At 57.1% G+C, this 16,885-nt stretch overlaps 2 protein-coding genes across 3 annotated transcripts; both read left to right on the top strand.

Annotated features, from left to right (window-relative positions):
• The first annotated feature begins 642 nt into the window (after window positions 1–642).
• MPL (MPL proto-oncogene, thrombopoietin receptor) lies at window positions 643–7,605 on the top strand. Its single transcript, XM_054073710.1, has 12 exons — window positions 643–918; window positions 3,705–3,840; window positions 4,188–4,363; window positions 4,531–4,796; window positions 4,874–5,030; window positions 5,177–5,306; window positions 5,605–5,777; window positions 5,875–6,017; window positions 6,156–6,315; window positions 6,711–6,798; window positions 6,908–6,995; window positions 7,370–7,605. Exons 1-12 carry the CDS (start codon window positions 666–668, stop codon window positions 7,565–7,567), a joined length of 1,968 nt encoding a protein of 655 aa, XP_053929685.1. The 5' UTR covers window positions 643–665; the 3' UTR covers window positions 7,568–7,605.
• Window positions 7,606–8,173: 568 nt separating this feature from the next.
• CDC20 (cell division cycle 20) lies at window positions 8,174–14,186 on the top strand. 2 transcript variants are annotated; one of them, XM_054073709.1, is made up of 11 exons: window positions 8,174–8,300; window positions 8,901–9,102; window positions 9,620–9,765; window positions 10,483–10,579; window positions 11,102–11,230; window positions 11,615–11,811; window positions 12,628–12,722; window positions 12,833–13,064; window positions 13,174–13,299; window positions 13,470–13,587; window positions 13,942–14,186. In XM_054073709.1, exons 2-11 carry the CDS (start codon window positions 8,904–8,906, stop codon window positions 14,118–14,120), a joined length of 1,518 nt encoding a protein of 505 aa, XP_053929684.1. In that variant the 5' UTR covers window positions 8,174–8,300; window positions 8,901–8,903; the 3' UTR covers window positions 14,121–14,186. The 2 variants fall into 2 exon arrangements, with proteins under 2 accessions (XP_053929684.1, XP_009557205.2); XM_009558910.2 differs by lacking the exon at window positions 8,174–8,300 and having other exon boundaries at window positions 8,483–9,102.
• The last annotated feature ends 2,699 nt before the right edge of the window (window positions 14,187–16,885 follow it).

The following is a 16,885-nucleotide window of genomic DNA, read 5'->3' as shown; positions in this document are numbered from 1 at the left end:
CAAAATTTGACTGTGACAAATTGGTGTTTGCTGTTCTTGTCTCCCTGCAGTGCTGTAGTGCTGTTCTCGGCTGTAATGCAAGGAGAAGCCAAGCCACCCTCGGCATGGTGGGGACGCGTGTCCCTGTGGCTCTCTGTGCTGGTGCTCCCCGGGCTGTGCCACGGTGCTGTGCCCTGGCAGGATGGGACATTGCTACAGTCGCCCATGCAGGGGGACAGTGGTGGATTAGCATGAGGTTGAGCATGCCTGTGGGACCCCACCATGGTGGTTCTGCTCCTGCATTGGCACCACTGGTAGCTGTGTGGGCCCTGCCAATGCTCCCTATGCCCTCAGCTCTCCTGGTACAGCCATGGGAACAGCGCTGCTGGGACACACGGAGCAGACCCAGACAGCACACGGTGGGATGGAGCCAGAGCAGCCACCTCTTATCCTATTCTCCAACGTGCCTGCAGCCCCCAAGAGCCTGTCCTGCTCTGTTTTACCCCATATGGGGGCCTCCCTCCCATCTCAGGGGTTGTTTTTCTTCCTACTCCAGCCTCCCAGTGTGTCGGTGGCCACAAGAGCAGGACGTGCCTCCTATCTGATAGGAGCAGCCTCTCTTGGCACTGCGGCTGGCGGTGGGGAGACCGCGGCACGGTGGTTTTGGGCACGGGGAAGTGCAGGCGATGGGGTGGGGGGAGCCTCCAGCCAGGCTTCCTGAGCTGCACAGCCACCACTTCCCAGATAAAGGTGTCACCCGGCAGAGCCACAGCAGCTCCCAGGGCGCTGGGAAGGGCCAAGCACAGCACACACAGCCCCGGTACACGGGTTGCAGGATGGCAGCCTGTCTGCACCAGGGCTGGCTGCTCTCGCTGCTCCCTGCTGTCCTGCTCAGCTTCCACAGCCCGTTGTCAACTCCTGAGCCAGTGACACCCCAAGGTAGGTCCCTGGGGCCATGTTCTCCTCCAAAGGGTGGGCCAGAGAGGGACTGGCATGCCAGGCGTGGGCAGCAAGCACTCTACGGCAGCCAGAACCTGCAGGGTTGGGGAGGGGGATCCCAGGAGGATATGTCAGGGGTGTTCAGGGTGGGCAATGGAGCTCCCTTCTCACCCATGGAACATCTTGGGGTGCCTGGAGCAAAGGCATGTCCTTGCTTTCTGTGGGCAGGACCTGGCTATCCCCAAATAGCCCTCTGGATGGCACCCTGCAGTTCCCAGCCCCACAGAGGTAGCAGAGGGGCTCCTCACTCACACAAAGCTCTTTGAGTTATGATGATGATGGCCTGAGCAAAATTCAAGCTGATGTCTGACAGGCTGGCTCTGCACCACAGTAACACCACAGCACTGCTGGGCTAACCCCGATGCTCCTACTCCGGACTTGCCATGACCTTACTGCTCCACCAAGCATCTTCAGCTCAGCTGGCAGCTGGTCCCAGCCTGTCTTGCTGCGCCCAGCAGAACTGCTTCCCAGCTTTCTCCCATTTCAGGCCTCTCCACGCTTTCTTCGAGCCCCTCCTTAGCTGTTTTAACGCTTTCTATAACAGCATAAAAAGCAATAACTGACCAAAACCCTGTCAACCTCTTGCTGACCTCTCCAGCCCACCTCAGTTCTCTGGCCATGGCAGCCTTGGTAGCATGTTTTGAGTCCCTCCTGTAGGGGCAATGGGAGGGATGCTGGGGTTGGGCTGGTCCTCCTCCCACCTGCAACACTGCATTGCTGTGCCCTGAGCCCACCACGCATGACTGATGTGGGCTGCAGAGCTTGCGGCTGCTCTTCCTAGGAAACAACCTGCGCCCAGCAAAGGTGCTCTGGTAGCCACAGGACCAGTGTGGCTCCCCACTGATGCCATGGGTCCCTGTGCCACTGGGGACCAGGGCACCCAATACCCTCACACTGGGAGCTGTGGGGGTCATGGACCAGGCATGAGGCCTGGGGTGTGGGGGCAATGGGGAGAGAGTGAGCCAAACACAGGCAGGATGCAGGAACAACCACAAAGCCACGGATAAAATGCAAAGAGTAAATTTATCTCTGTTACCTTGTGAACCAGGGGAACTTCAAAACAGCACCCAGTCAGGGGAAACGCAGACCAGAGCACAGGCACCACGGAGCTCAGGCATAGAATCATAGAATCATGGAATCATAGAATGGTTTGAGGTGGAAGGGACCTCAAAGATCATCTAGTTCCAACCCTCCTGCCACGGGCAGGGACACCTCGCACTGGACCAGGCTGCTCAAAGCCCTATCCAACCTGGCCTTGAACACCTCCAAGGATGGGGCATCTACTTCCCTGGGCAACTTTCCCTTACTGGAATGTGTGAATCCCAAACCTGTTCCTTTTCCTGTGCCTATCAGGGAAAGGCAGAGTGTCTTCCACTGTGCTTTGACCTTTCTTACAGCAGGGCAGAAACCTCAAGCCTGTTGTTTTCTAAGATTGCCCTGAGTTTATCACAGGCCTACATTACCTAAACACAAAGGTTGTCCTTGTGAAGCACACTAGACTAAGCAATGACTAGCGTGATTTACGTATTTTTCTACATCCCAGCTGCAAGGTCACTTCAGCGTGTTTTACAATTCCTCCTCGACAATCTTCCATTATATTCCCACAGGGCACAAAAAGGGAAGAGCAGGTTGGGGGGCTGCGGTCTGCAGGGAGGAGACGTGGGCTACGAAAGGAGGAAGGCAACACAGGGCTGGGAAAGGAGAAACAAGGCAGGGGAGTCAGCGCAAGGGAAGGGACAGGGAGAGTGGGGGCACACCGAGGAGTTGGCAAGGATATTTGGGCATTGTCCCTTATTCTTCACCCACTGTGGGCTCAGCCAGCAACACAGGGGGTGCAGAGCAGGCAGCAGATGCATTCAGCCCATGGAACAGGGCCAGGCACTGCCCAGGAGCTTGTTGTGGGAAGCCCCTGGAGAAGAGAGCACATCCCAGGAGGGAGAGAAGGAAGGCTGGAGCAGGTCCCAAGGTGGAGGCTGTGGAGGAGAAAGGAGTTCTGGAGCAATGCGGTGGACAGCAACATCCTGTGCTTCAACATCTGCATCTTGGGGCTGTCGCCTTTTCCCTGACAAATGAGAACAGGCACCCGTATTGTCAGCAAAGCCACTCATACTGGAGATGGAGATCCTGCAGGGCGTGATGCTCCCACTCATCCCTGTAATGACGGGAAGGGTGGCTCGCAGAGAAATCCAGAGCCCCCCAGGCTGGGGTGCTGGGGTTTGAGCATCCCCCCTGCTCAGGGCCACAGGCCCCCACGCCAGCCCCGATGCTTTGAGGCTCTTTCCCTCTCCCTGGGAAGACGCTGCTCCTTATCTCACTTCCGCTCACTTTCCGGCGTGAACAGGGCAGAGGTGATTCCCCCTGATCGCCCAAGGATCAGCCAGGCCCCGAGCCCCTCTCTGACCGCAGGACTATTTTGGGATGTTTGTTTGTCCCAAAGGACCGGGGAGGGGGGAGCAGTGGGGTTGGCTGGTGGGGAGCCTTGCCACCAGCCAGAACCCCCGTGCGAGCCAGTAGCCAGCATGCATGCCACATCCCTCCCTGCTGTGCCAAGCTGGCAAAGGACACCTGTGCTGCAGCCATACCCATATCCATGCCCATGCTGCCCCAGATGCCTGCAGGGACTGACTTGGAAGGCAAGCTGGCCAGCAGGCATGGGACAGGGGGACACAGGTGGGATGGGGATGGGTGTGTGCCCAGGGGCTCCTTCATGCCCACACTCCTCCCAGATGCTGCGCTGCTGGCAGGGGTGCCTGAGGACATCCTCTGTTTCTCCCGCACCTTTGAGGACCTCACCTGCTTCTGGGATGATGATGAGGAGGAGGCAACAAGCAGGATGTGCCACTTCTACTACTGGTACAGCAGGTAGGAGGTGGTGGGGACACAGTCCAACCTCCCACTCATCCCTACAGAGAGCAGCAAGGTCAAGGTGCCACAGCACTCTGTGCCATCCTAGTGGCTCCCAGCTGCAAGGAAAGATGGTGGAAAGCCCACGGGAGATACTCAGCAGCCACTGCACACCCTCTGGCAGGGCTGGGACCTTGGCTGTCCCTCAGCCCCATGGGGATGGTGTCCTGCAGCAGCAGATTGGGACATAGAGAAGGAGCTGACGACACCGAGTTCTCGGTGCTGTGTCCCAGGTCCCCTCTCCTGCAGCCTGGTCTCGGGCAGTAAGCATGGGGTGCTGCAGGATCCCACTTTCTGTTCCTCAGAGACGTGCCCAAGGCCTGTGTGGTCTCCACGTGGCACCATAGGGCCATTGGGAAGCGGCATGTCTGCATCTTCCCCGTCCAGGATGTACGACTCTTTATCCAGCTCCACCTCCGCGTTCTGGATGCCACCACCAACCAGACCAAGTACTGGCGGGAGCTCAGCGTGGATGCAGTGGGTGAGTCCCTCCGCATCATACCGGGACAGTCCCAAAATCTGGGTCTCTTGCCCTTCTGCCCACTGAGGGGGCTGCAGCACCCCGTGCCCTGCATGCTGGGTGCCCCCCAGGGGGTGCCCAAGTGGAGGTTGCCACAGGAGGGCAAACGCTCAGCATGTTCCCCACAGGTCTCATTGCTCCCCCAACAAACATCACAGCCCGCTGGGCTGGGGCTGCGGGGCAGCTCTACGTGTCGTGGCAGCCTCCGCTCGTTGACTACCTGAACTTCTTCCTCTACGAGGTGCAGCGCTGCCCTGCCAGCTCCCCAGAGATGCCCTGCAGCACCACGCTGGACCCCAGCGGGCAGCACCCTGGGGACTCCTCCAGGCAGCCGGGCATCAGCACCCAGGCACCCACGGCCGGGGCAGCCGCAGCCTCCCCGGGAGTGGGGCAGGTACATAAATGGGCCAGGGACGAGCAAGGGACACTTGGGGGCCACAGCCACTCCCCAGCCTGGCTCTTCTTCTGCAGGGGCTGGTCCAGGCCAACACTTGGGTGGTCCTTCATGACCTGCAGCCAGGGGTGAGGTACCACATCCAGGTGCGCAGCAAGCCTGATGGCACCTCCATGGATGGCGTCTGGGGGCCCTGGTCACACGCAGTGTCCGCGGAGACACCCCGTTCCTCTGGTGAGCAGCCATCCCCACTGCCAGGGAGGCACCCACCCCTGGGGCTGCGAGGGGTGGGGGTCCTGGGGTAGGTGAGGTGCAGCACACAGGTTTTGGGGGACCAGCGGGACGCAGCCCCCTCCCTGCCCTGGTTCTCATCTGCCCAGGAGACATCGGGCTGCGCTGCAGCACCCCTGACCTGCGGCACGTGCGCTGCGAGTGGAGCAGGGACCCTGCAGAGCCCCACAGCTCCCACCAGCTCTTCTATCGACCACCTCCAAGTGGGGCTGGCACGAGGTAAGGGGGCACAGCAGGGACATGGTGCACAAGCAGAGGGGTGGCACACCCCAGGGACCTCCAGCCCTGCTCAGCATCCCACATCACTGTGCCAGCTGGTCCTGTGCCCTGCCACCATGGACCTCACACCTCCCTACCACCACTCCTAACCACACTGTCCCTCTGACCACGGGCAGTGCTGTCTTTCCTGGGCAAGTGCTGGCCGTGGGGACAGGGTGGCCTCAGAGCAGGGCTGGCATCAGGCAAGGGGTGCAGCAATGCCATGGTGGGGCTGACTGGGTCCCTGCTCCTCACACAGGGAAGAGACGTGGCAGCGGTGTGAGGAGGCAAGTGTGGGCATCCAGGGCACCCATGCCTGCACCTTCCAACCCAGAGCTGGCAGTGCCATCTCCATCCTGGTGAATGTCACACAGCCCCATGAACAATCCACGCTCAGCTACTTCAAGGAGCCCTTCTGGCTCCACGAGGCCGGTGAGTCCCAACACCACCGCAGCCCCTGCTCTTGCCCATGCCTGGCTGGAGGGGGATGCAGCATCCCATGCCAGCAATGCATCCCTGTCTCCAACAGTGCTCACAGATGCCCCACAGCTGATCCAGGCTTCAGTGTCCCAGGGCCAGCTGAGCCTGCAGTGGCTGCCACCCCTGGAGGCACTGGCAGAGCAGCTGCACTACCAAGTTCGCTATGCTGTGGAGAACAGCCAGGACTGGAAGGTACAGCATAGCCAGGGCTCTCATGAGCAGCCCTGCCCACCTCTGCTGCCAGCACATGGCAGGATGGACGCACATCCCAGCGCTGCTCTTTGACCATCCCAGCGCAGCCTTCACCTCCAGCTTGGCTCTACCCCACAGGTTCTGCAGATCCCAAGGGCAGCCAGGAAAGAAGTGCTGGACTTACGGCCAGGTGCCCGCTACCATGCCCAGGTGCGGGCCCAGCCCAGCGGGCCATCGTACCAGGGCAGCTGGAGCGCCTGGTCCAAACCTGTTGTAGTTGACGCCATGGCCGATGCGGGTAAGGGGCAGGTTGGGAGCGGAGGCTGCGTCCAGCAGAGCTGCAGAGCCAAGGGCAGAATCGTAGAATGGTTTGGGTTGGAAGGGACCTTAAAGGTCATCGAATTCCACCCCCCTGCCATGGGCAGGGACACCTCCCGCTGGATCAGGCTGCTCAAAGCCCCATCCAACCTGGCCTTGAACACCTCCAGGGATGGGACAGCCACAGCTTCCCTGGGGAACCTGGGCCAGGGCCTCACCACCATCATGGTGAAGAATTTTCCTAATGTCTAATCAAAATCTAAAGATCAAGAGTGCTGGAAATGGGATGGGGAGCGCTGGGTGGTAAGGCTGCCAAGGGCTCAGTGGTGGCAGGTCTGGGAGGACACCAGTGTCAGCGTTCCTCCTCTGATGCAGACTGGATCATCCCGAGTGTCACAGTGGTGCCGCTGGTCTTTACTGGGGTGCTCCTGGGGCTGCGCTGCACCTTCCCCTCGCTCTACAGGTAAGGGGGCAGGCGAGAGGGGGTCCCAGCCTGGGCTCCCTGCCCAGGGGGGGCATCAGGGTACCCCAGGATTGGGTTTTGCCTTTGACACCCCCTTCCTCGCATCCAGCAATGTGAAGCAGAAGCTGTGGCCACCTGTCCCTGACCTCCACCGTGCGCTGGGCAGCTTCTTCCATGAGAGCAGCAAGCATGGCCAGGTGAGGGGACGGGGCAGCTCCAGGGGGGGCAGCTCCCAAGGGACCAGCTCCCAGGGTAGATCTGGAGGGCAGATCTCTGGGGAGTCAGCTTTCCAGGGGCAGCTCAAGGCAGGGGGAATTACTAGGAGAGGAGCTGCTGGAAGGGGGCAAAATGCTGGAAGGGGGAGCTGCTGGAAGGGGGGTGCTGCTGGAAGGAGGGAAAATGCTGGAAGGGAAGAGCTGCTGGAAGGGGGATGCTGCTGGAAGAGGGGTGCTGCTGGAAGAGGGGTGCTGCTGGAAGAGGGGTGCTGCTGGAAGTGGGGAGCTGCTGGAAGGGGGGAGCTGCTGGAAAGGGAGAGCTCCCACGGCGCCCACTCTGTGTCCCGCCCCACTAGGCGTTCTACAAGCAGCCCCCGGAGGAGCCCGTGCTGCCCTGCCTGCTCGAGGTGCTGCCCGGCCCGCGGGGGGAGCCGCGCTCGCCGCCGGAGCTCGCTGCCAGCCGGCTGCCGGGCACCGACATCGCCAACCAGTCCTATCTGCTCCTCAGCGGCTGGGACCCGCGCGGGCCGCCCTCGGGGCCGAGCCCGACATAAAGGAACCCCGCAGAGACCCGGCCTCCAGCTCTCCTTTCTCGACCCTCCGGGGGGCGGAGCCCGAGCGATAAACCCCGCCCACTGGGGGGAAACCCCGCCCACAATTAAGTCCCATCCGCTGTTCAAGTCCCGCCCACTTAGGAAGCCACGCCCACTACTGGAGTCCTACCGCCTGTTGAAGTCCCGCCCATCGATCCGTCCGGCGGAAAAAGCCCCGCCCACTTGTGAACCCCGTCCATTGGTTTGAACCCCGCCCACTGGTGAAGCCACGCCCAATGAGCCGTCCGGCGGGGAAATCCCCGCCCACTGAGCCGAGAGCGAAGCCCCGCCTACTTAGTCTCCCCGTGCTTAAAGCCAAGCCCACTGAGGGAAACCAAGCCCATTGAGCTGCCGGCGGAGCCGGAGCCCCGCCCACTGAGCTGCCCAGCGGTAGAAGCCAAGCCCAAGGAGTCCCTTAGCGGTGGAAGTCCCGCCCACTCATTGAAGCCCCGCCCACGAAGCAGCCCAGTGATAGCGGCCCAGCCCACTGGGGCGTCCAGTTGGTGAAGCCCCGCCCACTGGTTTAAGCCCCTCCCCGACGCGCGGCCGCAGCCAATGGCGAGGCGGTGCGCGGCGGTTGCCGTGGCCGCAAGCGGCGTTTGGGTTTGAAGCAGCCAATGGGAGGAGCGGCCGCGCGGGGTTTAAAAGCGGTGCCGGTGCTGGGGGGGCCGCGAGCCTTGGGTTGCGGTTGAAGGTGAGAGTGGGGCAGGTCGGGCCTGACGGGGGACGGGGGACGGGGGACGGGGGACGGGGGACGGGAACGGGAACGGGAACGGGAAAGGGAAAGGGAAAGGAAACGGGGACCTTGGGGCTTGAGTCGAGAGTGAGGATGGAGAGGGGGACCTTGAGGGGGAGAGGGGTTCTTCAGCCTGGAGAAGAGAAGGGAGACCTTAGAGCAGCTTCCAGTGCTGAAAGGGGCTCCAGGAAAACTGAGGAGGGACTTTTTACAAGAGCATGGAGTGATAGGATGTGAGGGAAAGCCTTTAAATTGGAAGGGGGATGATTTAGATTAGACATTAGGAAGAAATTCCTCACCACGAGGGCGGTGAGGCCCTGGCCCAGGTTGCCCAGGGGAGCTGTGGCTGCCCCCTCCCTGGCGGTGTTCAAGGCCAGGTTGGATGGGGCCTTGAGCAGCCTGATCCAGTGGGAGGTGCCCCTGCCCATGGCAGGGGGGTGGAACTGGGTGGGCTTTAAGGTTCCCTCCATCCCATTCTGTGTCCTGGGTGTTGGGGGCTCTGAGGAGCCCTGGGCTGGAGCAGCCCTTGTGGGGGGCACAGCCTGTCTGTCCCCGCAGGCCATGGCGCAGTTCGTGTTCGAGGCAGACCTGCACGGGCTGCTCAAGCTGGACACCACCATCCCCAACGCGCCGCCCGCTCGCTGGCAACGCAAAGCCAAGGAGGGCAGCGGCCCCGGGTGCAGCCCCACCATCGGCATGTCCCCCATGAAACCGGCCAATCGCTCCCACAGCTGCAGCAAGACTCCGTCCAGGACACCCGGTGAGTGGGGATGACCGACAGCAGAGGGTCGGTGTGGGGAGCATCACCTGGAGCTGAGGGGCTCTGGGGTCTGTGCCAGGCTCCTGCTCGGGCAGGAGGAGGTGCGCTGCACTGCCTGGCTCCTGGGATGTGGCCCGCATTCTCCTCGCCAGCAGGAGGCGGGCAGAGCTCTAAGCACTGAAGCTGGAGGAGCTGCTGAGCCCTTCTGGCACAGCTGTCTGTTGGAACTGGTTTCTGATAGCTTTATAGGCTGTTACAGTCGTTTTGCATCCTCCCTTTGTCTGTGAATTCTGTAATTGCTGTGCTAGACCTAAGGAGTTGCCTGTTGACAGTCCTCAACTAGTGCTATTAGTCTTGGGACACAGATACAAGTTAATTGTGATTTGGATGGCCCAAGCTCTGAGTCCTGCTTGTCTGCTAGGTGTGGTGTGGAAAAGCACTGGCTTTGCTGTCTCATGAAAGCTTCAATACAGGCTGTTCAGTAGCTGTCAGACAATGTTTATCCATGTGAATGCAGGTAAATCTGGATCTAAAACCCAGAAGACTCCAACAAATGCTGGGCCGGATCGCTACATTCCCAACCGCAACACCATGCGGATGGAGATGGCTAATTTCCTCCTGACCAAAGAGAATGACCCTGCTGAGGAGTCGCCTACCAAGAAGGTGAGCATGTTTCTAAGTTACAATTACTACAGTGGTCACTGCCAAACAGCTGATCCTTCCTGGCCTTTCATAGAGAAGCAGACTAAGCTCTATCAAGTGAGTGCATGAGGCTGACAGCACCAACATCACTGCTCCCAGCTCTGGCCCTCAAGAGCTTAGGATGAAGCAGAAGCTGTAGGGCCTGTGAATGGAATAGGTACATATGAGTGTGAGTGTAGCTGTTCTGTAGGGATGTTTCCCTAGGCACAGGGGAGAGCCTCTATCACTTCTGGTAGCAAAACACAACTTTGGGCTAAAGAGGCTTTAAAATAGAGCAGGCAACAGAGAGACAAAGCTGTGAGCCTGTCCCCAGTGAAATTGCTGCTGGTAGCTATTCCAGGACAGTGTCTACATGGGGAGCTATTGTGGAATATATATACTGTGTTCTGAAGTCTATTTATGAAGCATTTGGTTCCTTGTGGCTGTGGCTTTCTCCGCTGGCAAGGACACACTAAACTTGCCACTCTTCTGTATGAGAATGTGAGCAAGACTGCTTGCCAGTGTGAGGAAAAAACACTTTGAGCTAGATGGATGCAGCTGACTCCCAATCCCATGGTTGTGCACCTCCTGATTCTAGGAGAAGGAGGCTTAGGTGTGTACTGTGCCAGGTGCAGTTTTAAGTTAAGCATGGGCTTTGTTTTTCAAATGCATCTTGCTGAGGGTCGATTGTCTTTGTAGGAACGCCAGAAAGCCTGGGCAGTGAATCTGAATGGCTTTGATATAGAAGAGTCAAAGATCCTCCGTCTCAGTGGAAAGCCACAGAATGCTCTGGAAGGTAAGACTGAGTCCACTCAGTTGGAGATACCCGGGCAGGGGAACAGCAACACAGAGGACCCTATATGTGGACACAGGAGGGATCAACTGGCTCCTCAGAGCTGCTGTGCATACTGGAGTCTCTCTAATCCTTAGGTTTCCAGGGGCTGTGTAACAGCTACAGTGAATTGATTGACAAAAGCTGCCTGATGCTTCCTGGTACTGCAAGTGGCAAACCTTCCTGATGTCTGCAAAAGCTTCAAACTCCCTGCTGTTTGCTTTGTACCTTAACTTTCGCTAAATGTAATGGGATACAGAAAACCAAGTGTTTGTCAGTTAAACTTGTGCCTTTGAATTTCAGACCTAGATCTGCCCCTGGTTCAGCAGCTCACACTGCCAGGGCTGTTAGCGCCCTGTGCTCTTCTGAGAGTTGCTCCGCTCTCGGGACTCCATTCTTACTAGAAAGGATTTCATCTTGGGTGTGCAGGGCTTAGCTGGGAGGAAACAGTAACTTGGGTTAACAAAAGTGTTTCTCTGCACACAGGCTATCAGAACAACCTGAAAGTGCTCTACAGTCAAAAGATGACGCCTTCATCCAGCAAGAAGAGTGCCAGATATATTCCGTCAATGCCAGACCGGATCCTGGATGCCCCGGAGATCCGCAATGACTATTGTAAGTGGGCCACAATGTTGAGTGCTGGGCACTGAGATGGTTCTGCAGCGGAGTGCAGTTCCTAGGATGGTGTGGTCCAAGGAACTGGAACTCTGCCTGGGCTGTTGCAGTATCTGATGCACTCGGACTGCCATGGGCCACTTTTGGTGTGTCCCTGTGTAGCCTTTTGGGAACAGTGGTCCTGAGTGCTGCGCAGGTGACTTGTCTCAGGGCTACCTGACCCCCAAGCTGGGCATGGTGATACCCAGAAGGCAGCTCCTTCCCTGCCTGTGTGTCTGCATGTGTGCATGCACACTTGGTGCTGGTGGAAGGTGCAGCATCAGCACTGGTGGAAGGGCAGAGTTCTTCAGGGAAGCACAATGACACTGCTATTCCAAACTGTAGATCTGAATCTCATTGACTGGAGCACTCGGAACTTCCTGGCAGTGGCTCTGGACACCTCCGTCTATCTGTGGAACCACACCACAGGGGAAATTATAAAGCTGATGGAGATGGAGCACACAGCTGAGTACGTTTCCTCTGTGTCTTGGGTTGAAGAAGGAAACTACCTTGCCATTGGCACAAGTAACGCTGAGGTCCAGGTGAGTACAGGAGGAAAACTGGAGGTGTTGAGGGATTGTTGGAGCTGTGGGGCCTTGAGACAAAGGCTTGGCTGGCACAAGAAGGATGCAATGTGCTCTGACTTGACTGGTGTGGGCTGGAAATGTCCACAGCCAGTGAGCCGCTGCAGCAGCAAGGCATAGTTTGGTTTTGGGGTTTCTGATGCCTCGAGTTCTCCTCTGTTCTGTAGGTTTGAGATACAAATCAATCCCTGCTCCCATACTGACAAGGCTGAATGCTAGACCCTGTGCAGTGAGGTTCCTAGGGCAAAGCAATGGGACTGGGGTTTCCTTATCCTCTGGAGAACTCACTGCTCTGCTTCACCTGGGTCAGGGCAATCTGTGGTTTCAGTACAGGATGGGGGATGATGTGGTTGAGAGCAGCCCTGTGGAGAAGGTCTTGGAGTGCTGATTGATGAGAAGCCTGACATGAGCTGGCAACATGCGCTTGCAGCCCAGAAGGCCGTGTCCTGAGCTGCATCAAAAGCAGTGAGGGGAGGAACTTTTTAAAAGGACATGGAGTGACAGGGTGAGGCTTTAACTTGGAAGGGGGAAGACTTTTATACCAGACACAAAGATGAAATTATTTACAACGAGGGTGGCGAGGCACTGGCCCAGGCTGCCTAGGGAAGCTGTGGCTACCCCATCCCTGGAGGTGTTCAAGGCCAGGCTGGATGAGGCTTTGAGCAGCCTGGTCTGGTGGGAGGTGTTCCTGCCCATGGCAGGGGATGCTGGAACAGGATGGGCTTTTAAGGACCCTTCCAACTCAAACCATGCTCTGATTCTATGATTCTCTAGTTATGGGACATCCAGCAGCAGAAACGTCTTCGCAATATGACCAGCCACTCTTCCCGTGTGGGCTGCCTAAGCTGGAAGAGCTACATCCTCTCCAGGTAAAGCAGCGGCTGGTGGGATGTGAAGGGCAGCGTAGAGCTGTTATTTCATGAAAATGGCTTTTCATGAAAATCTACACAGCCTGACCCCACAATCCTTCTCTCTGTAGTGGGGCACGGAGCGGCCACATCCATCACCATGATGTCAGAGTGGCTGAGCATCATGTAGCCACGCTTGCTGGCCACACACAGGAGGTATGTGGTCTCAAATGGTCTCCAGATGGCCGCCACCTTGCTAGTGGTGGCAATGACAATCTAGTGAACATCTGGCCAAGTATCCACGGGGGCAGTGGAGGACTTACTCCTGTCCAAACCTTCACTCAGCACCAAGGCGCTGTCAAGGTGAGCACAGGGCAGCTGTGGGCAGGTGTTTGTGCGCAAGGCAGATGTGTGGCACTGCCTAAGCACAGGTTGCTCCTTGCATGTCTTAGGGTTAACCTTCTTCTTGCAGGCTGTGGCGTGGTGTCCATGGCAATCCAGTGTTCTGGCCACTGGAGGTGGGACCAGTGACAGGCATATCCGCATCTGGAATGTGTGTTCTGGCACCTGCCTCTGTGCTGTTGATGCCCGTTCCCAGGTGAGACATGAATGTCAGCTTGGACATAACCACCTTCTGGTGGGATGCCTGGACAGAGATGCTGGCTCGTGAAGCCCAGAGGCATGGGAGAGGAGGGGACCATGCTCATTTCTGGGTGCTGAGCATCAGCACAAGCAGCTTCTCTTACCTGTATTCCTGCCTCTTGCCAGGTCTGCTCTATCCTATGGTCAACGAACTACAAGGAACTAATTTCAGGCCATGGCTTTGCACAGAATCAGCTGGTTATATGGAAGTACCCTACAATGGTCAAGGTCACAGAGCTGCAAGGTAGGCTGGGCCCTTTGCCTGGGGAAGGGAGGGCTGCTGGAGGCCGGAGGCAGATGTGATCCTTGGTCTGAGCAGACCAAGGGTCTAACCTGGAAGCATCACTGATACAGGATGGTGCCCAGGGGTGTGTGCTGCTCAAGGAATGCCCTCTTGGGGCTGCCAAAAGAATGCTGTTGCTCCAAATGCATGCCTAGGGTGGGAATTCCTGCTGCCCTGGCATAGTGTGGGGACACCTCCGCAAACCGGTGGGGATCATGGGGCATAAGAGGAGTAAATGTCACCGTGGTAGTAGAACCAGAGGGACCAGGGTGTGCAGTGATCAGCCCATTCCTGACTCGCACACCTCCTCCTCAGGTCACACTGCAAGAGTCTTGAACATGACTATGAGCCCTGATGGTGCAATAGTGGCCTCAGCAGCTGCTGATGAAACACTGAGGCTCTGGCGCTGTTTCGAGATGGACCCCATAAAGAAAAAGGAGAAAGAGAAAGCGAACAGCATCAAAAGCAGCATCATTCACCAGAGCATCAGATAAATGCACGAGTTTGGTGTGGGGAGTGGGAAAGTCTGGTTTACACACTGTACAGTATTTTAAACGTTAATAAAGTGCTTTAACTTGACTTTTTTATGAAGTCTGAGGGAAGAAAAGCCTATGGCTCATAAAGCCAAAGCTCCTCCTTTCTGAGACTTGGGATTGGGGCAGGGGGTGGAGCTCTTGTTCTTTAGAGCTATGTTACAGGCAGTCTCAGTCTAGCACAGCCCTGAAGTCCTAGGAGAAGGAGGATGCCAGGCTGTGGCTGTAGTTCTGTATCTGTTCTAGGTAAGGTGGCTGTGTCACCTGCCACATCCTCATGCTGATCACAAGTGCAGCAGCTCTATCCATGGAGGGAAGCTTTAGCCAGGAGGACTTACTTGCCCTCCATTCCTGATCAGCTATCAAACCTGACACTTCCCCAGGCTCCACCCCTGCTGTGGGGCTGGGAGGAAGCATCCCTGACTTGCCTTTTGCTTCCAGTTCCACATGGGCCCTTGCCTCAGGGAGGGCCCTCTGCCCAGTTGCTGCCTGCTTTGGTGCACATGGGGGTGAGGAAAGCAAGGCTTGAGTAAAAGCACAGTCGATGCCTCCAGCTTCTCCCATGTTCTGCCTCTTGGCCAGGTGGGCTTTGCTGTGCTTCTGCAGGTACCTACCAGCCGTGGCGATCTCTGCAGGGCCGTCTGGGGACTTGATCTGGCAGTCTGAGCTGTAGTGGCACCTGCACAGAGCTGTTGGTCTTCTTTTGCCACATGCAGGCTCTGTGCTATGGCCAATGTTGTCAGCTCCTATGGTGCTAAGGTAGAATAGCTTTTGCTGTTCAGAGCTACTTTTGCTCTGAGTTCAGTACTGAATTTAGGAGCCAAATACTATCGGAAAAAAAGGAGGGGCAGGAACCACACAGCTGCCCTCACTCCAAAGGCCAGAGAGGGGCTGGCAAGGATGCGAAGCCTGGTGTCAAACAAAAGGTTAGTTTACGTTACTACAGCCAGCTTAGACGTTACCTAAGAGACTCCCAAAGTACCATCAATACCGTATGTGGCTCTTAGTCATGTATTCTTCCAGCAGCCCCCATCTGTCCTCCCCTGCTGCTGAGGCTGCATGCAGGGGAGCAGGTACCAGGGCTCTGCTGACACCTGGTAGAATTTGACCTCTCCAGCACTTGGAGAAATGCAGGTTTTCCGTGCTTAGTTATGCTGGTGCGAGTTGCAGGGAGTGTGATATTTGAACCTTTATCTGAGCATGAGCCAGCACAGCCACAGCAGCTGTGCTCCTCTGTGTGTTGGAGCTGCACCAGACCCACGGAGCCTGTCCTGCAGCTGCACCAGCACCACCAGGCAGATTGGTACCTCGGCCTGTGCCTCTCATCCCTGTGATCAGCTGAGGGTGGATTATTGACTATTCACCTTCCTCTCGGCACAGTACCAGGCTGAACCTGGCACCAGGCTCCTGTGCTGCCCCCTGAGCTTTAAAAGGGCTGGAGTCCTCCAAGGTGAGCAGTGTTGGCACCAGCTTGTGCTGTGCTGATTCAGCCAGGGTGTACCCCACAGCCTTTGCTGATATGGGGGTACACTCTCAATAAGCACCTTGCAGCAGCAGAGTCCAACACCCTCCCAGTTGTTGGCGCATCCCCATTTCGCCACCAAAGGAAGAGCAGGGGCTGTCCAAGTGAGGAGGAAGAGGCAGTTCCATCCTCTTCAGAAGCAAATCCTAAGGCAGCAGCTGAATCCACTGGCAAAGGGGGCAGAAACTCACGTGCAAGCCAGACTCTTTCCCAGAGCTGTGCTCCTGTTGTAGCACCCTTTCCCCATAACCCTGCAAATTGATGCTAGGAGTTGGCACAGACTTGCTCTCAGGCCCCACAACAGATTAAGCCCTTAATCAGTGGTTCCTGATCCTGGAAGAAAGGCTTTACATGCCTGAAAGCTGGTGTAGTTTCTTCATTCCCATGTAATAACAGTTTATCTTTCTCAGACAGAGCCTGTCTTGCCTCTCTCCTTAGCACATTCCCGCCCCCAGCAGCTGTGTTACACATGCCTTCAGAGTCCTGTGAGCTTTACTGGAAGGTGATGGCAGTGTCTTCCTTTGCCCCCCTACACTGGTCCCACTGTCCTGGAGCGAGGAGGAACAGGGCTGGGAACTGCTGCCATATAAGGTGTGAATTCAGTTCAGAGCAGGGGCCCAAACTGACGATGACAGGGTATAAATTACCAAGTGCCTTGGCCATGGAAAGAACACAGCTAACAGGAACAATTGGAGGAAGGGAGAGCAGAGCACATGTAGTGAACAGCCCATTTTAAAATGCCAAGCATAAGTAGTTTAAACTATTGTTGCTATTTTGGGCCAAAGCAAAGACAGTCCTGTCTTTATGAAGAGGCACCTGGGAGGGGAGGAGGCAGCTAGATGGGAAAAAGCTCCATTGCAGCTGGACTGTCACCTCCAGCTTCTGAAGCAGTGACCTCTGATGTTACCCACCCCTTCAGCAGGGACCAGAACAAAACTGCCTGCCAGTCCTCACCCATGGAAAACTGGCAACAACTGGGAGGACACCACACAGTGCAGCCTGATCCCATTTTAAGGCTTCACACATACAGGGCATTGGGCCCTATAAGACAGGGTGATGCCCACACGCAGTTAGGTCCATCTGTCATACCAGCTCAGCTCACTCAAAGCTGTTTTTCCTACATTTCAGAGCATGGCCTTGAGGTGTAGAGCAGCTCAGATGGGGTCAGAGCTTTCCCACACACCAAGCCCTGCTCTAGAGCTTT

Source organism: Cuculus canorus, chromosome 8 (assembly GCF_017976375.1).
Source record: "Cuculus canorus isolate bCucCan1 chromosome 8, bCucCan1.pri, whole genome shotgun sequence".
Lineage (NCBI taxonomy): Eukaryota > Metazoa > Chordata > Aves > Cuculiformes > Cuculidae > Cuculus > Cuculus canorus.
The sequence above is the reverse complement of the archived record's forward strand: the minus strand, read 5'-3'. Positions and strand labels throughout refer to the sequence as shown.

Coding starts and splice junctions, on each gene's coding strand:
- MPL (XM_054073710.1), top strand. CDS start 666: ATGGGGTGGGGGGAGCCTCCAGCCAGGCTTCCTGAGCTGCACAGCCAC. Junction 4,364..4,530: donor GCTCAGCGTGGATGCAGTGG/GTGAGTCCCTCC, acceptor TGTTCCCCACAG/GTCTCATTGCTCCCCCAACA. Junction 4,797..4,873: donor CCTCCCCGGGAGTGGGGCAG/GTACATAAATGG, acceptor CTTCTTCTGCAG/GGGCTGGTCCAGGCCAACAC.
- CDC20 (XM_009558910.2), top strand. CDS start 8,769: ATGGCAGGGGGGTGGAACTGGGTGGGCTTTAAGGTTCCCTCCATCCCA. Junction 12,723..12,832: donor AAGAGCTACATCCTCTCCAG/GTAAAGCAGCGG, acceptor TTCTCTCTGTAG/TGGGGCACGGAGCGGCCACA. Junction 13,065..13,173: donor AGCACCAAGGCGCTGTCAAG/GTGAGCACAGGG, acceptor TTCTTCTTGCAG/GCTGTGGCGTGGTGTCCATG.